The sequence below is a fragment of the Panthera pardus genome, unplaced genomic scaffold, assembly GCF_024362965.1.
Source record: "Panthera pardus isolate Hobbes unplaced genomic scaffold, ASM2436296v1 HiC_scaffold_6, whole genome shotgun sequence".
In the NCBI taxonomy this organism is placed as follows: domain Eukaryota; kingdom Metazoa; phylum Chordata; class Mammalia; order Carnivora; family Felidae; genus Panthera; species Panthera pardus.
The window spans coordinates 51,055,021-51,077,979 of NW_026526991.1; the positions used below are offsets into that span (position 1 = coordinate 51,055,021).

The 22,959-nt window shown below is 43.4% G+C and overlaps 1 protein-coding gene across 2 annotated transcripts in view; it reads right to left on the bottom strand.

The window, feature by feature from the left end:
* Positions 1–12,325: 12,325 nt before the first annotated feature.
* Positions 12,326–22,959, bottom strand: part of MSRB3 (methionine sulfoxide reductase B3) — a 172,664-nt gene continuing 162,030 nt past the window's right edge. For both annotated transcript variants that reach the window (XM_019455013.2, XM_019455014.2), the window contains exon 7: positions 12,326–15,539. In XM_019455013.2, coding sequence (XP_019310558.1) covers positions 15,372–15,539 — 168 coding nt within the window. In that variant the 3' untranslated portion in view covers positions 12,326–15,371. The remainder of the gene's footprint in view (positions 15,540–22,959) is intronic.

Genomic DNA, 22,959 nt, shown 5'->3' on the forward strand with positions numbered 1-22,959 from the left:
AGAAAAAGCATTGAATAAAAGCCAACACCAATTCATGATAAAAAATTGTCACCAAACAGAGGGGGATATCTGTAAGTTGATCATCTCCCAAACCAACGATAGTATTTTTAGAGGTGAAAGTAAGAATCATTTCCCTTAAAATCAGGACCAACACAAAGATTTTTGCCAACACTGTAATGTTCAACTTTGCATTGGGCATTCTTGCCAATATAGTAGAAAAGGGGGGGAAATGGTAACCATGGAAGAAAAGATTGATAAATTTACTACATTAAAATTAAGAATAACTGTTCACCAGAGGCAAAGTATAAAAGTCACCATAAAGAAAGTGAAAAGATAAGCAACAAACTAGGAAAATGATTGCCACACATATAAAATAAAGGATTTTAATATCCCAAATGGAGAAAGAATGCCTATAAATAATTTTTTTTAAGGATAGCCATAAAAAATTGGGGAGAAAATGGCCAAACATCATGGATAAGCGTTTTTCACAGCAGAAGGAACACATATGGCAATCACATAGGAAATACTCGCCCAGTGCCCATCAGAATAAGTGGCAAAAGGCCCTCCCAGTGGCATAGCAACTTTTCCAAACTCTAGTGGCAGAGAAAGAGCTCATAATCAAAAGATTAGAATCTCCACTGGATAACATAACAGCAACTCTAGAAAATAGAAGTCAATAGAACAGTGCTTCCAAATTTGAAGGGAAAATGACTTTCACCTTGGAGTTCTAGGCTGCCAAAATATTAATAAGGTGTGAGCAGAATAGAGTTATTTTCAAACACACCAAGTCTCAAAAGTTTAACACTGGGCACGCCTTTTCATAGGAAACCAAAGATCTGCCTGAATGAAATGAGGATGTAAATGAAGGGATCCAGTACCAAAGGAACCAGCACAGGAAAAATGTGATGGGGATCCTCAGAATGATGACCCAATTAGGATCTAGGGCATCAGGAGTGCAGAAGGTCTAGAGAGCAAGTGATCCAAACCGGAACAGGGAATTTCAGAGGTGTGAGTAGGCACACGTAAGCGTACTAGACTTCATTATGGATATTTCTAAGAAAAAGGTGTAACTAATATATTATCTGATGTATTTGAGAAAATGGAAAATTGTTTTAAAGTTATTTTACGAAGCTGTTGGAAGATGTAGAAAAGCTTCAGGAGAGAATCAATGAGATAAATGAATAAATGAACAAGTGAGAACATAAGACAGTGATTAAATCCAAGGAAAATCAGAAGTTGTACAGAAGAAAAATGTAATAATACTATCCTAACTTGGCTCAACAGTAAACAATTATTTTCATTGTTATAATAATGGAGACCCTAAATGTGGATGTAACCAAAAATTGTGATAGAGCTTTGTTGGATGGATGAGGGGAGAGAAAAGAGGGATGTAGGAGTTAAAATAATAAGCCAATAAATGATGTCTAAAATTAATGAATTGGGGCGCCTGGGTGGCTCAGTCGGTTGAGTGTCCGACTTCAGCTCAGGTCACGATCTCATGGTCCGTGAGTTCGAGCCCCGCGTCAGGCTCTGGGCTGATGGCCCAGAGCCTGGAGCCTGCTTCCGATTCTGTGTCTCCCTCTCTCTCTGCCCCTCCCCCGTTCATGCTCTGTCTCTCTCTGTCTCAAAAATAAATAAACGTTAAAAAAAATAATAATAAATAAAAAAATAAAAAAAATAAAATTAATGAATTAATAGATGGCAACCTGTAATATCATTTCAGAGCATGAATAAGATGTCAGCAGAGACAGTAAGAAGGATTAAAGTGACCATGCCTAGGGAATATGATAGAAGGGGAAGAAGGGCCAAGATCTCTTTTTCGTTATGTCTTTTAGCACTGTTGTGCTTTTTAAATCCGCACATATATTTCTTTAGTTTAACAAATGTTTTGAGAAACATATCAAGAGCTAAGTCACAACAAAGTAATTGAGGCTCAGAGGTATTTAAGGAACTTTCTTAAGATGGTGGCCGGGAAATAGGATGGCCAGGACTTACAGTGTTCCCTACTGATTTGACTGATTCCATTAATGGCTCTCAATTTTCGTATCTTTTGCTGTCTATCCCTTTGGTAGGGATTGCTTACACTAGTTCCAGATGTGGTCATGTAACCCGCTTATGCCAGAGGGACAGTAACAAATAAGACAACCAGAGGTGTGAATAGCATTTGCACACTCCCACTTTATCTCCTAATCCCTAATGAGAACACGCACAGGCCAGCTAGTGGGAGGGATGTGTGGGGATATAGAGGGGAACCCTGTTGTCTCAGCGGTGGCCAGCCCCCAGCCAGCCCTCCGGCGGACTGTGGACCTGTGGCATAGGACATGTGTCACCACTGTATAGGAAAGATGCTCTCTGAGTCTTAAACAATGAGAAGGCAAGTGCTAGCCAAACTACTTTTTTTACAGGGAAATAAAACACTTTCACTCTCAATATTTGTAATGTTTTAAATTATAGCATACTAAATAAGTGTTTGTTTTACACTTTTTTTTTCATTGCCCAATACATTTATGATTGGGACTGTAAGAGAGCTTTCAGTGTCTCGACCAAAATTTTTAAGGATCACAGAACAGCTGGAATTTTCCCAGGTGATTATGAAGGCCACTTTGCATCGTTTCAGCTTGCATGGTTATTTTTATGGTCTCACACTATCACGCAAAGAATTACCTGTGTCTAATGTACAGATTGTCACTGGTGCCCTCACTGTCGACCAGAGGCACCTGACGTGCGCCTGCTCAAGATTTTTGGATATCTGTAGTTGGGGAAATGAGCCCTCAGAGTACTGACAAGTGAGTAAAAGATGATTTTCACAACTGAAGTGCGGACTGAAGCTAATAAAAATGTAAGTCTAAACAAGCTGCAAGTAAATAACAGGGATGCCACTTCTGATTAGAGTGTCAGCCACTCAAGAGGACGAAGTGATGGTCAGATCCGTTGTAGAGTCAGCCAAAAATGTGAAGTGATTAGGATGAGTATATGAAATATCAATGTGTCCCCATGCTGCTAACAAACCACCTGCTCCGAGTGTATCTTGTACCTTGTATTATTAGCAACTGATAAGGTGACCATCACAGCGAGCCCAGCATTTAGTTAACCAAGTGCTCAGGACATGGAAACCAACTTTACGATTTTTTTTTTCAGTGAGGTTTAGCATCACATAATGCTCAACACACTGCTTTATCAACTTTCAATAAGCGTAGTGATTCATGTTTAGTAAACTACGAAAGACCACATACCAATTGTTTTTTCCGCCCTGATGAACGTATCTAAAGTAACATGAAAAGAAGATAGTAACAAACTAAAACGTGTTTACAGAAAGTAAATGTCATTGGAAGACACAGAGGAAGTATGCTGAAGATGCGAAAGAAACTAGTGATAGAACAAATTCCACCGTGTGGAGATTCTCTTCAAAGTCACGTTTAAGTATAGATGTTTCTAGGGTCACCTGGGTGGTTCAGTCAGTTGAGCATCCGACGTTGGCTCAGGTCATGATCTTGTGGTTCATGAATTTGAGCCGCGAATGGGGCTTTGCACTGACAGTAAGGGACCTGCTTTGGGTTCTCTGCCTCTCTCTCTCTCTCTGCCCCCACCCCATTCACGTGCGCGTGTGTGCACACGCACGCACACACGCGCATTCTCTCTCTCTCTCTCAAAGATGAATGTTTTTTAAATTATTTTAAACATATACATAAAAAAGGATATGTTTCTATCACGTCTCAGCTTATGGTATTTGCTAGATGAAGAACTACTTGTGTGTATGTGTGCGAGCCCATAAAGGGAAGGTGGAAATAACATGTTCAATAAACGTGTTCCATGGCAAACCATCAATGCCATGGCTGCTTTGACTAGAGTATTAGAGAAAGAATGGATTCCACGAGAAGGTTACAGAAAGACCTCTGCACATGATAGTCATCCCCTGCACTATTTTATGCATGGACAAGCCCTCTCACTAAGGGACTGAACCCACAATGACGTGCTACAGCATGTCTTTGGTGTGGTTAATTTTATAAAAATAAAGCATGGAAATACAGTCAATCTTTATAATACCTTGCAAGGAGATAGCTAATAGCTACGACAATATTTTATACTTACTAGTGACTTCATGAAAATGTTATCAATCTTAAAGATGAGGTTTATTTTTAAGTTCCAAATTTTCCAACCATTTCTGTGAAGACAAGTGTTGGTTAGTAGTATGCAATCTAACTATTATCTAGAAGAAATATACTCAATCCATTCCTTCAAGGTAAGAGTGACATCTCAACAATGAGTAAGTGCCTTTTAAAAGAAATTCAGGTCTTGGAGGGAGCATTTTGAAAATGGGTATTTGGAACTGGTACCCTTTTTGTGTGATGTTTATTTTTTTTAATGTTTATTTATTTTTGAAGGAGAGGGAGACAGAGTGTGAGTGGGGAGGGACACAGAGAGAGGGAGACACAGAATCCAAAGTGGGCTTCAGGCTCCGAGCTGTCAGCACGGAGCCCAACACAGGCCTCGAACTCACAAACCGTGAGATCATGATCTGAGCCAAAGTCAGACACTTAACAGACCGAGCCACCCAGGCGCCCCACTTTGTGTGATGTTTATTGCCAAAAAGGTATGTGTCTTACCTTAAAGAATAGTTTAAAATCAAATGCTTTTTAAAAAAAACCGAGGATTCAGATTTTAAAAGCTAAATACGACCCAGTTCAATGGATTTTTCACATTTGCTAAATATTTTTCTAAATATCTAAATAATTTTCAATAATACTTTATGGACATCTGGGAATATGAAGATCTACTAACCAAGATTTCACAGACACCTTTGTATACCAGCAGTTGGGATTTAAAAAATGAGTATCACGATCTATAAGTGAACCTACAGTGCACCTTTCCATAGGGATGTCATTGTGGAATGTAGTTTTCAGGGATGTCATTCACTTAAGCAAGTATTTAAAATAAACTGAATTTAGATCCAGACCTGAAACACTGCTTCACCAAACTGTTAAACCGAAAGTTTAGAAAATTAATGATGGATTCCAATCACACCTCTTTCACTAAAAATTTTACTTAAAATCTTAATATTTTAGTAAAAGCAAAAAAAAAAAAAAAAGCTTGGGTACCATTAAGCTAACATTTAAATGCGTTTTAAACTTATGTTTTATATTTTTATCCCATCATTTAAAATGACCCATCTTCATGTATAGTTTAGAACGTGGACACTATATCGTTACAGTGATGGATGTACATAAATTAAAAGTAAGTGTTGATACTAGATGTACATCTGTAAGAATTTTATATTTCTGGAGCTGCAGGACCAAAAAGTCTCCCCATGTAAGAGCAAGAGCTTTGAAGTCAAATGGCCCCGTCTTTGCCATGATATTTTCTAGATACATTATCATGGTGAAGTTATTTAACCTGCCTGTGCCCCTGTTCTCTCCTCTGTAAAATAAAGATAACAATATTACCTACCTCGGGGTCACAAACCCAACGCCTACAAGAAACAAGTAGGTTAAAAAAGAGTCACATGGCTTCCAGAGTCTGTATTTTATGTTCCCATCTTGGTAACGACAAGGATACAAAAATATTTGTCTTTTGTAAGAAACAATAAAGCAGCACACGTAGGAAGATAATTGGGAGCCCATAGGAAGCAGTGAGGCTTGCAGCAGTCCAGGAATGTCATCACCTCAAGTACGAGGTACCACTCGGCACAGTCTGATAGCGACCCAGAACCACTGGGTTCCACCTCTGTCAAAATAATCTGGAAGTGGGTTATTATGTAAGGTCTCCTAATTTTTAAATATTGGCTCATAGGTTTTTTGAAAAGGTGTAGGTGAAGAAAACACACCCTCAGCCTCCAGTCTGTGACTTCTCTCTCACCCAGATCGAATGAGATAATGAATTTTAAGAGTCTAGCCTCGGGGCGCCTGGGTGGCTCAGTCGGTTAAGCGGCCGACTTCGGCTCAGGTCATGATCACACGGTCCGTGAGTTCGAGCCCCGCGTCGGGATCTGTGCTGACAGCTCAGAGCCTGGAGCCTGTTTCGGGATCTGTGCTGACAGCTCAGAGCCTGGAGCCTGTTTCGGATTCTGTGTCTCCCTCTCTCTGACCCTCCCCCGTTCATGCTCTGTCTCTCTCTGTCTCAAAAATAAATAAACGTTAAAAAAATAAAAATAAAAAATAAAGAGTCTAGCCTCTGAGAGGCCCCTGGGTGGCTCAGTTGATTGAATGTCCAACTCTTGGTTTCAGATTGGGTCAAGATTCCAGGGTCGTGGGATTGAGCCCTGCATTGGGCTCCATGCTGAGTATGGAGCCTGCTTAAGATTCTCTCTCTCTCTCTCTCTCTCTCTCTCTCTCTCTCTCTCTCTCTCCCCCTCCTTCTGCCCTGCTCCCAACTCATGATCTCTCTCTCTAAAATAAAAAAATTAAAATTATAAATATAAATACTCTAGCCTTTAGTAAGTGCTGGGGGCAAGTGGGCAGTAGCTGTTACCTATCAGGTGAAGGTTCTAGAAGGATCATGAAGGGGAAAGAGGCTTGGGGACATGGGCATTGCCCGGATGACAGATCTAGGTGGATGTTAGAAGAAATGATGGAGCAAGACAGAGAAAATGGGAGAGGAGTGGAAATGAATATCACCATCTCTTTTGTTTAGGCCTGATTCTAGCTTTGTTCCATCTACTAAGATAATTATTCCAAGCGTCTGTCCTCAAGAGGAACTCCAAATCTACAGCCAAGGCATAGATAGTGATAATGGAGGTCCGTTTGTGCTAGGGGAAGAAAGGAAATTGGCAATGTACTTTAGCAAAGCAATTCTATGCCTGGATTTAAAGGATGACTCAAGTCTACCACTCAGAAAAGGCAGGAAGGACATTTTAGGCAGAAAGTATGTGCCCTGAAAATGTGGCAGAAATCTGAACGGCTGGGGGTAGGGTGAGGAAGCAGATGTGAGGCTGGAAGGGGCGGGCCGTAGCTGGATCGTGAAGGGCCTCTCTGTAGGCCCTGCTACCTGGTGCTTGGACCACATCCCAGGGTGGATGCCGCCGAATGATTAGCTTTATGTTTTCAAAAGATCATCGGTGGCCTCGTGGCCTCTGAAAGAAATGGAGAGACCCTGAGAGACAGAAAGCCAGTTGGCAACTACTGGCATCGTCCAGATGAGCTCAGGATGGCCTGCCCTTGAGCAGAGCAAGCAGAGTAGAGGTGGAAACAGGAAAGACTTTGCAGAAGCTGCTTTCTTCTTAGATGTGCTGGACCCAGAGAAAGCAGAAATAATTACTGAGACCTCCTTCCAAGAACCTCTACCTCCTCAGGGCGCCTGGGTGACTCAGTGGGTTGAGCATCTGACTCTTGATTTGGGCTCAGGTCATGATCTCACGGTTCGTGGGATCGAGCCCTGACGTCAGACTCTGCGCTGACAATGCAGAGCCTGCTTGGGATTCTCTCTCTGTCCCTCTTTCTCTCTGCCCCTCCCCTGCTCACACACTCTCTCTCTCTCTCTCAAAATAAATAAATTACAATGTGGAAAAAAAAGGAATCACCCTCTCCTCTTTCCCCTTCTTCTCCCCTTTCTCCCCTCCCTCTTTCTCTCCCCCCTTCTCCTCCTCCCTCTCCTTCCCCTTCCTCCCCTCTGTCTTTCTCTCCCTCCTCCCCCTCCTCCCCCTCCTCCTCTTGGTTCTCTCATATATATATATGTATATATATATATATATATATATATATATATATTCTCACAGAGGAGAAATGTTTTTAACAAGAGAGAGGAGGTATATGAAAAAGCATTGCATCATGGGACGATTTTGGAAAACCACTACTTTTCAAAGTAACCAGAAGTATATTTGGAAAAAGTCACAGCCCATACAAGTCCCTTACTAAACTAACTGCCTTCCTCTCTCTTGTGTCTCTGGACTCTTTATTCTCTTCTCTGGGAAACACCACGTACTCCCCAAAACACTACGTCTCGTCTCCAAATGAAGTCTCCCCTGACTGTGCCCCTGTCTCTGCTATACCCCCTTCTCCCAGCTGAGAGGAGGTGAACACAGCGCTCACACTTCTGTGTACCCCCACACAACATGCCGGCATAATGTGGAATTAGCTGCGTGTCTGTTTCCCCAACTAACTGCAGGTACTGAGTCTTACTCAGCTTTCGGTTTCCTGTGCCTCTCCCATCAAGGGCTCAATAAATGTGTGTTGAATGGACGAACCCTGTCCAAGGGAGATAAGCAGGACACGGCAAAAGTAGAAAAATGTTTTGATGTTCTTACTTGGCAAGGTAAACGTTGTGATCGCATCTAGTAGGGAAAAGACTTGGCATTTGTAAAATCTGACATGACCTGTAATACATGTTAGAATTCTGGGACTTGGTACTAAGGAAAAACTCCGGGAGAGGTTTGAGGAGATCTTTACGTTTTTTTCCCCCAAAATCTCTTTGCCTTTTCCCTAAGGGCATAAATAGAAGTTTCGGGTGTAGAGAACCAGGAACCCCACTGGCCATGTGTGGGGAAAAGGCCCCTCCTATGTAATTGGATGTAAAAAAAAAAAAAGAAAATTTCTTTTAGACAGGCACAGGATCTTGGCTGAAGTTCAGCCACATACCTATTCTAAGCTGAATTTGGGTATAACCCTAATAATTACAGTTACTCTTTAGAAAAAGAGCCCAAGAGGTTTACCTGGAGATTTTTTCCAGATGTAAGCAGGTATGTGAGAAGCGCAGTAATGAAGATGTAAACCGGATGAGGCCATTTTGTGCCCCGTGGTCCTCCCTCCAATCGCTCGAATGCTAGGAGATGTTCCCCAGCAATCATAAGGATGATGCAACGCAGCCATCTAACAAACACCAGATGCCTGACTGGCCTTACAAGCTGTGGTGTTAAAGAGAAGGGGGGCACGAAACACCAAATTTGAATGCCTCTGCAGTTATCAATCTGTCATAAATTGTAATCAAACAGAAACAAACCTCTTTATTCCGTCAGTTCCTGGGATAGGTCCCTCATATGCCTTGCAGGCCTGCTCTGGGTGTGGTTGGAGCCCTCGGGAATCTGTCCCCCTTCTTCAGTCTCTGCAGAGTCTCACTGACTGGGTGACGTTGCTCAGGACACCTCATCTCCACCCCCCAGGGCTCTACATCCTTCTAGATGAGGAGCCATTAAGTGGCTCAGCTATGCCAGAAATGGAAGATTTTCATCAAGTGCATCTTTAGTATAATCTCTATTCTTCCTTTTTTCCATTTGGATTCAAAGGTGGCTTCGTGTGTGTGTGTGTGTGTGTGTGCGCGCGCGCACGTGTTTGGTAGTCAGAAATCACTAGGAACATCAATGTTAGCCCTTGGGGGGCGGGGAAGAAAACTCTCCATCATTGAAGTGTAAAAAGATCAAGGTGTACGATGACTAATTAGCCCTGTCTGAAATAAAGCATTCACATGGCAGATTATACTTTGGAAGGACAACTTGCAATTAATTTGAAATAAGAAGTGATATAGCCACATTTCTCTACTTGTGTAAAACCTACTGAGCACGATCCGAACAGCCAATGTCCTACGTTGGAGGCACTTTAGTGCTGAGGGGGAAGCCTTCGAACAAACTTGGGCTTCAATCTGGCCACGTGTTGGCTGTGTAACGTGCCTCAACTGTTCTGAGCTTTAGCTCCACCATCTGTAAAACGGGCAGAAGACTACCCACCTCCTACTAGAGATAACGGATCGAGTGCCTGACTTCTGGAGATGACTTCATACACAACGTCATCAAGGTAAAAAGAAATCCCATGGTGAAGCTGAGGGCCTTGGGGATAGAGCTTCAGGAAACCACAGCTTAACTCTTACCAACTATCTCCTGTGCTAATACAGACACCCTGCCTCACTTTGCTTTCTAGTTATGGCTACAGCTTTCTACACCCTCATCCTGCCAGTACAGTGCTGAAGTAAGCACTCAGTCGCTACTAGCTGACTTGCCTGCTGCTTATTCCTGCAAATCTGTCAGGCTCCTGCCCAGCCGGGATGATAACATGGGAGTGTATTTGCTGAGACTATCGGTGGTGGACACTGCGGGGGAGGGGGGGGGAGTGCAAAGCTTGAAATAAGAATGAGGCTCCCCGGCACGTAATCCCACAAGTTAGTGTGGTTCCGCAGCCAGCCTAACATTTGGAAAAGTCTCATGTGGGCCTGGGGATCTGATCTGGTTCCCAGATCTCAGGTCATTGTGGCCCTAACCTGTGATGGTTGCGTGATGGCACAGCAGGCTCTTGGTCCAGAACCTGCAGTCGTTGTCTGGCTGATCCTTCTCCAGGTTGGTCCAGGATGAGGCTAGCCTCCGGGAGCAAGTGCATGGGAAGAGTTCTGGCTAGAACATTCTGCTGTGGCATGTGCACCACTTCAAAATTGTGCACTATCTATCGGTTACGCAGTGTATAATAAACTTTAGTTAGAAGTCAGTACAGGTGCTTGGAAATCTGTCCCCAAGTGTTTTGGGTTTTTTTTAATGTTTATTTAGAGAGAGAGAGAGGACAGAGAGCGAGCATGAGCAGGGGAGTGGCAGAGAGCGAGGGAGACACACACTCTGAAGCAGGCTTCAGGCTCTGAGCTGTCAACACAGAGCCCAACGCGGGGCTTGAGCTCAGGAACTGTGAGATCATGACCTGAGCCAAACTCAGACCCTCAACTAACTGAGCCACCCAGGCGCCCCGGACACATGTTCTTGTTTTTTTTTTTTTTTTTTTTTAATGTTTATTTTTGAGAGACAGAGACAGACCAGGAGCAGGGAAGAAGGGTCAGAGAGAGAGTGAGACACAGAATCTGAAGCAGGCTCCAGATTCTGAGCTGTCAGCACAGAGCCCGACGCAGGGCTCGAACTCACGAACCATGAGATCATGACCTGAGCCATAGTTGGGACACTTAACCGACTGAGCCACCCAGGCACCCCTCCCCAAGGGCAAGTTTTAATTCAACCTTTCTTGTATGCTAACATCTCTTAGAATTCATTTCGTGATTAAGATACGGGTAATGACAGCAGTTTTCTGACAAAAAAAAAAAAAGTCACGATTCGAATACATGGCCACCTTGTAAAAAAATCTGATGGTTTTAAATAAAACCCGTGTTGGTGATGATAAAAGGTACAGGGACAAGGAAATAGGGGGGATGGGAAAGGTCATGTGTCAATTTGTGCACTGAGGTCTGTTCTCTAGCTCCTGGAATTGCTGGGCCGAGCCCCGCCACAGACACCCTGCAGTTCTAGAGAAGCGCTGGGCAGCCCGGCTTCAACCCGCAAATGCAAACTGGGGTTCAGGTGTTGGCTGCGGACGAGGACACACTGGGGCTCCAGAACAAGACGAACGAGTGGGCGGCGAAGGACGAGAGCAGCTGACCGCCATGACACTTTGGGAAAACCATTTGACCTCTCTCTATAGAAAGACAACCAGTGACGATAATACAAGGCGTGTTTGAGTCATCAGGAAATGCTTTTGAAATGAATACTGATTGCCTTTTTCTCACGAAGAGTCCCAGGGCAGTGGCTGTCAAACTAGAACAAGCACCCTCATCACACAGAGGGCTTGCTAAGGCACAAACTGTGGAGGCTCCGTTCCAGAACTGCTGTTGTGGTGAGTCTGGGGGGAAGGCCTGAATATCTGTCTGCGTAGCAAGCTCCTGGGTCATGCCAGCGCTGCAGTCTGGGAAGCACTTTTCAAGAAGCACAGTTCTCAGGTCCGCTCCACGAAACTGCCGGCCTGTGAATTTTAGGGTCCCAGGAATTGGCTGAAAACCAAGGTCTTCGCCACCTCACCACCTCTGCAGAATCAACAGGTCAACCAAACCAAAACAATTTAAAGATTTCCACCACAAATACGCCTATACTGAAACGCTTCTGTACAGATGACTTTGAAAGGTGATTTCATCTGTGAGCAGCGGGGAACTCCTAATGGGCTACCCCAGAGACCCATCCTTGACGACGGTGTGAGTTTCCCGGCAAAGTATTTAACAGAAGCCAAGGCATCAGCATGGCATCATTCCTACATTTTTATCCACAGAGTTGTCATGAAGGAACTCCCCCAAGTCCGTATTTTAAGCACACGAGCTGCTAAAGATGCTGCTGAGGTGAAGGCTGGGTAATTCTGCAAACGTATCCCTTTCCTCCAATCTTTCCGACCCCTGCAGGCCTTTCCTGGGGCCTGGGGTATGGACAGTGGCACTCGACCCTGTGATGAGAGCCCCTGCGAACAGAGGCCACATCAGATAAAAGGCCCTCTCTACAAACTACAGACGTATCAGCCGGTAGGAGGTCGACAGAGCGGGCTGGCAAACTCCAATGGATGGTCCATGTGTCCGGGCTACAATAAGAGGAGACTTCAGGAGTCAGAGAAGAAAACATTTTTATAAAGAAATTTTATTGCATAATTTCTGTATACAATAAACATAGGAAAAGGGTTTTTTAATGAAAATTTCATAACGTTTTTCAAAAGTTTTGAACCGTTTAGAGAAAAATCATTACAAAGCTGTCTAAGACAAAAATACCTGACCTTCGGAACAAACGAGAATCCCTTTCAGAATAGTCCGCGTTTGAAGCAGGGCATCTCAATTCAATGAACATGGAGAGGCTTTTGAGTTGCTATGGCATTTGCAATAAGTATTTAAATGCATCTAAGAAGTGAAAAGTTTAAATGTGTAGAAATGTTCTCTAATACAAGACAGGCTGCTGCTTTCTTCAGATCTGTTCTGCACGACGGGACGGATGTACTTTATACACACCAGCAGAAGCCCACGTCTCCTAATGGTAGAGCAAGAGCTGGAGTGCAGAGGGGGAAAGTCCCATGCATTTCCTATGTTAAATGGCACAACTCTCACCGATCACCTACACCTTGCCATATTGACTCAGTTCATTGCACTCCATATCCTGCAAAAATAAATCTAGTGCTCGACAGCTGACATTACTGCTCACCGACGTTTTAGTAATATATTTCTTTAACATAAGACAGAAATACACTGAAATTTTATACCACTTAAACTCAAAAGCAATCTGGAATTAAACCACATGCATATACCCCGCTTTTTTTTTTTTTTTCTTTTCCAGTGGATGCTGCATTTTTCTTCAAGTTGATGCTGGAAAATGTGGTAGAAGAAAAACCGGCCTTCCTTGAAACAAAGACAAAGGGTTAGAAAAGAAGGAGCTGTTGAGGGCAATGTTAGGCCCCATAATAAAAATGAAAGGACAATGAGAATTCAGAATCTCTGGGCGGAAGGGAAGAAGCTCCTCATCTTCCTTGTCTACCCAGATATGGTCACTAGTGTCCAGCAGACCCTGGGGCAGGCTACCACGCACAGCTGGAGTGATGGAAGAGGGGCTGGGTGACCCAAAGGGTGGGTGTGCCCTGGGGCAGGGAAGTCTCAGGAGGCCCCCGTCTTTAGCCGACCCCCCATGGGATCCTCCAGTCTCTGGGAAAGGATGGGGCTCCCTCTGTGAGCTCAGGGCAGGCTGCCAGGATGGTCCGGGAGCTGAGGCTTCAGTGGTCTTGAATTTTACACCTCATTTCCAGAAAAATCCCAGGGCCCGAGGCGAATCAGCCAGGAGCTGGGAAAGGAAGAGCGTGACTTATCTGGAAGAGCGTAGGCTACGTGGAGCTGTGGCCCACGTGACGACACAGTCACCAGAGTATCAGGGCCTCCCCAGGACGTGGTGTAGACACATGGAAGAATGCGGACGTGACCCCACTGCCATTTTGATTTGTCACTTCCCATTTTAACTCCTCGTCGTTTCTCATTGTAAAACTGTCAAGGGTCCCTCTTTCTTATTTTTGTCTTGGTGCTTACAAGGAAAGATGTCAGTTTTCATCAGCCTTCAAAGATTTACAGAAGGAAATTTTTTTCAGGACTGCATTTCAGGATTCGCGGTCAAGGCTACAAACACAATATACACCAGTCATAAGCTGTACCTTCGCACCTGGCTACGGCAATGTCATCTGAAAGCACCACCGTTCATACCTGTGGAAACCTAATTGTGCACAGCGCCCCCCACTCCACCAGGCTAAATGCTACACAGCAACTGAGCAGCGCTTCTCGGAGTGAAACCAGCCACATTGCTACAAAGAAAACTTTCTGGCCCTTGGCCCAACTGTTTCCATACCAATCAGCTAAGTCAACCTTCTCTCCACTTCTTTCCATTTCAAATGCTTGGGCTTCAGCCTTTGAGGCAATTAGAACCAGATCAGTTTAATTTTACAACACTGATCTTAACTGTACAGCAATATAGTGACTTTGCCCTGAGAGTGTCGGTTATCTTATAAATATTGTAAGTCCCAGTTTACACATGAAGAGTAGGCATGGAGAGGCTAAACGGCTGGTCCCGTGTCACACAGCAGAGAAGTGTCAAGGGTGGGACTTGAGCTCCTGCTTCTTCCCGTTTTACCCCCTAGCCTCCTTCCAGAGGTCATGTGAACCTCTGTGTGCAAGGTCCCCCCACTTTGGGCTCTGTTACTTGCAGTATCTCATCAGCTTTTCTGCTCAGCTCTGGGTATTTTAAGACCCAGGACTTCCTCCTTGGTCCTCCCTGCTCCCTTCCTTCCGCTGCCCTGATGAAGTGTATTGTCCCCAGTATTTTCTTTTACACAGTGGAATTCACCAAAATGCCTTTCCAGCTGCAGCTGGCATTAGGTGCGGAGGCACGGACTTATAAAAGGCAATGGCAGGTGTTCCTCTTTGTGGACTTTGGACAAAATGGGGCTCAGCATTTTACAGTTGTCTTACATTCCAATGTTTTCAATGGAAAATAAAATAAAATAAAGGCCTAACCGTGAGGTAATGTTTACTCTCTGCCACAACACTCGGTGCACCCCCTCGGATCTGGCAACAATTTAACATAAGGAAAGACTTTAGACCTTCACACCCCTTTAGTGAGAATAAACGACCTTAGCTCAAACTTTCCACAGAGCTGAGAAGTCTCACAAGGCACCAGGCCGCCCTTATCTCAGGTGGGCCTGCACAAATGCCGCAGGGCCATGCGTCTAGAGGTCTGGGTGCCCGGCCCCCCGCTGCTGCGCCCTCTCTGCTGCACAGGGGATCTCGATCTTCACGTTAGAAGGCCAAGCGCCTTCCACCTCGTAAGCAAGGGTGGGGGCAGGGAATCTCAAAAGAAGCTATGTGCTCAAAGAAAATAATGCCAAATGGTACTCAAGTGGCTTGTGAAGACGTTTGCCACAGCTATCTCCGTTCGCTGAAGTTATAAACAGTTCTGGATCTAGTCAATAGCAAAATACATTGATGGCCAGGGCCTCTGTTTAAGCAAAAGAAGAAAAATATCGATAGCACAAAACTGCCCTTCTATTTTTTGAAAAAATATATCTAAGACAATTCTGAGTATTTTTTTTTTTTTTTAACAAGCTGTGCATTAAGTACACTTGTTTCCATCACTCCCCTCTCCCCTACAGCTCCGCGTTGTCTGCCTGGGCTGGGCTGCCCGCCCCACGGCCTCCCTCGGCGCCGCGGCCGCTATCTGCAGGCGTGAACGACAAGGAAGCCGAATTTATGCAGTATCTTTTGCCGGTTGGACGAGGTCCGTCATCAAAAATGTGCCCAAGGTGAGCACCACACTGAAAGAGAAGAGCAAAACATTAAGGGAGAGCGCGCACAAAGCGGGCTTTGAGAGGAACTCACATTCAGCAGTTTAAATGGATGACCAGCCTGTAGAGAAACGATGGAAACCATCATGGATGATTTCTAATCCGCCTGTCAATAGCTGCAAAGATGGTTTCTGGCAGGCTTTGCACCACATGCTGAGAATAAAAAACACCAGAACTGTGCATATCAGAAATCATTTCGGAGCCACTGTATTTTTTGATCTATGAAGTCTCTCAGCCAGCTGAAAAAGGACTGCAGTAATTTTATGAATTGAGTTGACCCTTGATCTCCCCTTGTAAGAAACATGGCAGAAGAAAATCCACCCCCCCCCCCTCAACTGGCATTACTTTTGGCTTTGGATGGGTGGGTTTCAGATATGCAGAAGTCCACTGTAAAAGATACTGTTTAACTGGCCATGACGGAGGTGATGTTTGCTTTCATGGGCAGTAAAACTTAACATCAGACAAGCACTGGATGTTCTTGGAACCCAGCAAAGCAATGGCAAGGCTCAACAGATTTATGTCATGGTCACCAGGACTGCAAGTAAGGCAAATAGAAATGTCGCTAGCCCACACAATCGTTTTATTCTGGCTTCCAGTAGGTGGAGTGCCGCTGGTTTCTTTACCCACGTGAACTCTCTTACGTGCAGAAGGAATAAGCTCAAATCCATGCTACAGACTATCCAAAAAACCTGGGAAGGAGAAGAGGCCCAGAATCCAGATGGAAGGAGAAGGAGGGACGACTGGCTATCACAGGGTTTAACAGAAATCCAGCCCAGAGATAGCTTCTCCAGGAAGGCTGGCTCGGTGAATAGAGCCCTGCGCTAACCACTCCGATGCCGGGTACGGCTCCAGGTGACAACAGTGTTATGTCATACTTACCTATCCCACACCCCTTCTCAGCAGGGACAGGAGTGAGGGATATGGAGACGTCAGTGCACCATATTCAAACAGGCTATGAAAACACATCATCCATCATGTAACTAGGAAACTAAAACCCGGGGCAGATGACTTCCATTCATTCATTTAACAAATATTTATGGAGCACCTACTCCCTGCCAGGTGCTGTCTCAGACACTGGAGATATGGGCAACAGTCCCTGGCCTCACGGAGCTTACTTTTTCTAGCGGGAGAGACAGGTAACAGGCAAAGAAATAAGCCAACTGTCAAGTGTGGTAGGCGGAAATAAATGCTAAGGAGAGGGGAAAAAAAGAGGCAGTGATATGAAGTGTTCACGGTTGGGGGCTGACGTTGCAGGCACGACGAGGTGGGGCTGCTTTCCTGGGGTAGTCTGGAATACTCTGGAATAAGAAGCCAAAGGAAGTGAAGCAGTGGGTGTCTCGAGGAACATTTCAAGCAGATGGCAGAGTCAAGATTTAGGGAAGAACGGGAGAGAAAAGGCCTATAAGGTGATTTATTAATTCCTCTCATTGTGCTTGTTTGGTGTGCACAATACTTATCAATTATAGGGAGAGAAAGTAGGAATTGACACGGGAGTTGGGCTAATGGCCCAAATGGAGATGATGAGAGAGAAGTGAAGGACGGTGCTCATTACGATGGAAAGAACTAGAATCTCAGTTTCTCTACTCAAAGTGCTACACTCAAATCTCGGGGGTTCTCTAGTTATTAATAAATAGCACAAATAGCAACTTTGACTATATGGCACTTCCATGTTAAAAGTGCATTCTTATTTTACTGCCAACATACTGTGTCAGCTTATTAAAGAACTAAAAATGAACCCTGAACTGATTTGATCTATTGCCTGGAAAATATGAAACAGGCCTAAAAAACAAATCTTGCACTATTTTACCGCATTCTATGCAGGTTTAGGTAATATCAAGGCTGACAGCTCAGATTGCTTTTCCTTTCTATAAACAATTGAGGCCAAACTTTCAGGCACCAGCAGCTAAGATGCACCAGTAAAAATCCATATGCTTACCCAATGGACGCAGGAAAACACCTATTTCTGCCTGCCAGAGCAGTCAGTGTGCAGGCCAAGAGTAGGAACTGGTGCTCTCGGTGACCAGTATGTGTGCACAATTACTGATCTCACACACAGCTCTGGCACTTTGATCACTTGGCATCTGAGAGGCAGACTTTTCACATAAGAGCCTCCAATAGGTTTTCTGGTTTTGTCTCTTAATGAGAGAATACAGCTCTCTGGCAAAATAAATGATATTACCTTTATTAATCCTCTCTTGGGCATATTTAGAAAATGGTTCTGTTTACCTTACTCTAAAAATAAAGCACCGCAAGGATAGACTTGAAGCTATGCAGGAGTGTTTATATGGTCTTCACTTCCCAAATCGTCTTGAAAAACTCCAAATTAGAGTAATTGAATCTACTGAAATGAGTTGGCCATTGGTCTGCAGTTTCTTTTGCTAAATCTGGAACCGGTGTTTTGGTTACACAGAAAGAGAAACACAGATTCTAGATGTCCTTAATCCAAAATGAAGACGGAGGGGGGTGAGGAAGAGAACTTACAGTCAGAAAAGAAAAAGGCAACAAAAATGGTTTGCGGACAACTCTATGGGTTGGGGAGGGGGTAGGGAAATCCTCAGAAAAGGTGGGAGTCCCCTAAACACCACAGTGATAGCTTCATCATGCTTGCCACAGGGTGTTCTGGAAGATTCACACCGGGCTCAGAAAACTGAGGGAGGAGCGGCATTTGCAAACATGGCCAGGTGGTCGTTTATACGACGTACCTGCCCGCTCCGATGCCTGCAAGGCTGCAGCGCCATTTGTCTGCAGGAAGCCTAACACAGCGCCATTTCTGCTTTCTCCCAGGTACACCCAGTCTCCCATAGAAGGGTATGAGCGGGTTTCTTTTAAAAGTGCCTGAGGCCCGAAGGTTCCTCCCTGAGGGGAGCGCACATGGAGCCCATTCTTTCCAGCTTCTATCCCTGGCCGAAGGCTGGGATGATGAATGGAAGTTGTCAGTGATGCATTGTTTCTTTAGCCGCCTTCGAGCTCTGCCTCCCCAGCCCCAGCCAACTGGCAATGTGTTGGGATCTCAGCACACCTGGTTGTAACTGAAACAAACTGGCTGCCCAATGAAGAAATCTGTGAGACCTGCTGTTAATGATTTATTTCAGGGTAAAATCTTTAGTGTGCATTTTGAAAGTTGTTTTAAAGTGGTTATGCATTTATTTTATAGGTAAAATACAAACTACAACTGAATATTCTAGCTCGAGTTCTGAAAAACACAGGAGATAATTGTTCAAAAGAAAAATTTCAAATTCCCAAAGGAATCCTTTATCACCGAAGCCTCCCACTCAGAAAAGCTGGCAACTAAAGAACCTAGGGAGAACCGAGGCAAAGGGGACCCCACCACACACACACACACACACACACACACAAAGGGAACATCAAATTTAACATAATTCCTTAAAATCTGATCGCAACTCCCAATTGTATGCATAAGAAACACAAATAGTGCATTCAACACAGTTACATATTTGCGCACTGATGTATTTCCAACTGTCCTAGAGGGTTTTCTCCTAGCTATTCCTAGGATGTTTTGGGCTTTATTATTGTCATTTTCTCTTAAGTGTTTGATCTACAAGATGAAGCAGTTTCAAAGCAGGGCTTTTACACTTGGGCACATGGGGCAGGATGAGAAGGAGAAAAGAGTTTAAGAAGAAAAGCAATTTACTTTGCCAGTAGTATCCTGTTTTCTCCCACCGTTATTGAAGACACTTGTGTGTAAGTAGGGCTCTTTTCCTCTGTGCTTGTGATATTAATCTTTTGCCAAGGAAATGATTGTGAAGTCACCAGTTTAGCATTATGATTTTACTGAAAGATCAAGAAAAAGAGAGATGGGCTGTGAGTCTGAAACCCTATTGTAACACATGGGTATCTTTAATCATCAGCAATATATGAGTTGTCATCTGCAAAAGATTAATAAGGCTTGGGGTTTTACCAAAAACTGTTTAACTTTCGAAAAATACTCTGTATTGGTGGATATTTACCTTTCTGTTGCTTTGGCTGCCTTAGAACAAATTAAGGATGATCGAAAACAAACTTAAGGGACTCTACCATAGATTCCAGCAGTAACAGCAGCAGTCATAAATGGACTCCAACGTAGGTAAACTCCAGGAATCTGATGGCTTCCTTAAGGATGATAACGAAAAGTTCGGTGATTTACTGGTCGCCCATTTGCTGCACATGTAGAATTTGGGTCTAAAGAAGGGAGAATTCCCCAAGTGTCACCAGGAGGGACTTACTCCTCTGCACTACAGCTTAAACCATGCAACTCTTACCTCTTTGCACTGAATTTAAACTCCTGACAAAGCACTGCTTAACAGGCTGGGGGTGGGGGACTAGGGAGAAACTGTCAAACAATTATTCATAGTCGTCAGTGAAACTGGGATAGACACAACATATTTTATCACTAGCTGAAAAATGTAAATTCAGTAACATTTTTAAGAATTCTTTAAAACTGAAAATTTGCTGAAAATTGCCACAGCAAGGAAGAAGAGACACATGCCCACTAAAATGTGCAGATTTAAGATAAAGACCCTCTTTGAAAGAGACAACTAGAATACAATTCAGTAGGTAAAATAGTAAAAGAAAACAAATATGGTTGCAACAAAAATCAGAATGTAGCCAGGCAACCTATTTCCTCCACAAGCAGGAATCCTAACAGAAGGCAATGAAGAATCTCTACCACCCTTGCTTGTTTTCTGCTCTGTTAACTCAAAGATCAGGCAGTGTGCTGGGTTTCTTACGGAGCAATTCTTTTAGAAGGACCTGACTGCAAGGTTTCTCTGAAAAGTGATGACAGTACTGAATCAATCTTAATTTTCCCAGTAAAATCTTACTAAGATATTATTACCAAAGAAGTCACGGGACACACGGAAAAACTATAGCGTGGTATAAAAAGTTATGGCTCCCAACATGTTTACAATTCCTACCCATATATGTAAGGCCTAATTCGCTGCATAGCAAGATCCATGTCACAATTTTAAAAAACAAAAGAAAGAAGAAGAATCCTAAGTACTAAGGTTAGAATTAGGGGCCAATAAACCAAAACAAACAAACAAAAAAATGCCATACTGCCCAGCAAGCAGGTTAAGCATACTGGTTTTGCCCATGGAATCTCAGTCCATTTGTATAACATGGCAGTAAGACAGTCTTCTTGTGAACCCCATCAGTGAATTCAGTTCAGAGTAAGGACCAGCCACGTGAACTCAAAATGTAACAAGAATTTTAGAAAGAGGAGAAGCAAATCAGATAGGTTTCCTACCCCACTTCCCCCAACAATGATGGGAAGAGTGTGAGTAGGGGGAAAGGCTATGTAAACCGAAAGAACAGAAAGTTTAAGAAAAGATAAACTGATGATGAAAACTAGTGGTAAGAATGAGAAACTAGGAAATAAAATGCAAGTGATTACTCTGGTATGGAAACCATTCAATCAGTTACTTTTTTCCAAGCCAAGATAAAAAGGATGAATGAGAAAATGGAAAAGAAAAATACTAAATAAAAAGGTAGAACAAAAAGAAAATAAATGTGTGAATGAAACACACATTAAAAGAAAGAAAGACACCCAGCACACTTGAATTCAGTGAGCTATTACTGCACTCGTGAGGCAGACATCTCCCACTCTGCCCCCATGGAGAAGAATCTGGCAAACATATCATTCTTTAGTGCTGGAAGCCGATTATGTTCTCCATGAAACTTACTTCCCAAAGCATGTGGTTTTACACATGCCTTAATAGAACAAATTTCCCTCCCTCTTCCCTTTCAATGTAAGACTTTAAGAAAGAATCAAACATTTTCCAAATATGAGAAGTAAAAGCAGTGGGTAAAGAAGCCGAAAGGAATAGCTAGCTCAGTGTCAGTTCCTCACCCGCTGGGAAAGGACCCAAAGGTACAGTGACAGTCACCAACGCCTTTGACCGAAGGGCTGGGAGCTGGGCCTGGAGGGGCTTAATATTTTTTATTAATGTTGCCTGATTTGGGCGGTTTGTAGGTTTCATCTGTCTTTGGTCACTGTAGAACAGATTCATAATGTTTTTTTTCTTGGCCAGTACTAATATTATCTCTGTGGTTGGCACAGAGAAAGGAGGAAGTTTTTCTAACTGTGAATTTTAAGAATTAGTCACAGAGACATTAGAGAATAGGGCATAAGGAAAGTTATTATCTTATGCCTCCTTTTTTCTGTGCCTTTTTTACTTGGTTTTCATAGGACTCAATGTTTGAAAGTGGGTTCTGAGGAAAAAGGAGAGTAGCAGTCACATAAGAGCCTTTAAGGTAGCTTAAAACAACAACAACAACAACAACAACAACAACAACTGTGAGTCTTACAAGAGGTTTATTAAGTGCTACATATACCTAAGTTATACACTACTATATACCACCCTATCCAGTTCCTTTTTTGTCGAATATTTCAGAATCCTGGAGAAATAATCATAATTAGTTTTTGTGGTCGTTATAAACACATCAGTTAAAATTCAATTGAATTCAAAACTGAGTTGAATTAAACTAACTTCTGGAGATCACAGAATTTTTTTTTTAATGTGACTCTTTCTGCCTGGCCTATCTATCTGTATACCTACCTCCCTGCCTGCCTGTCTAAGCACCGTAGAGCCCTGGAGCTAGATGCCCAAATCTGAGTCTCAGTTCTGCCGCTTAAATCTATGTAGATTTACACCAGCATAACTGCCCTCTTTGTGCCTCAGTTTTCTCAACTTCAAATGTAAGAAAGAATAAGAGTATCTACTTCACAAGGTTCTTGTGAGCATTAACCAGGGCAGCTTTTAAAAACGCCGATAGGCAGGCCTCACACAAGCCAACTAAACTAGAATCTCTGGGGGTGAGACCCAGGATCAGAAAGTTCCACTATCGCCCTCAGAGACTTAGATCTTAGAAATAAGAGTGAGCTGAAAATATGACTTAGATAAAATAAGAAGTCTGTTTTTCAAGGGAGAGAGTGGTCTTCGTAGTTAGAAGACAGTAAACTTGCCAGCTTTATTTTTTTAAAAAAAGAAAGTACAAATTCATCAGATGGTTAGGTTCTAACCAGTCCCCCTCCCTGCTTGGTAGTAAATATGCCACCTACTCCCTAAAACCCTTGTGCTTGATGAAGGGGGTTAAAGGGCAGGTAGAAGAATGTCGAGGGAGGCCCACGTGGCAATCGCTTTGCTATTTCAGCTGCCTGATGGTGCCCCCTTTACCTCTGACATGCACAACTGACATCCCCCAACAAAATACTAGGTAGTACCAATGAATTTCAGTGCCACAATACTCAGACTTTACATTTCACTTATTTAAAGCAGACTAGAACAGTACTTTCTACTCTAGAGTAGAATGGTCAGTTGCTCCTATTCTGTGTACAGACGGTCCTGGCTATGTCTCTGGGTTTAAATACAAAATACTCTATGAGTTCAAG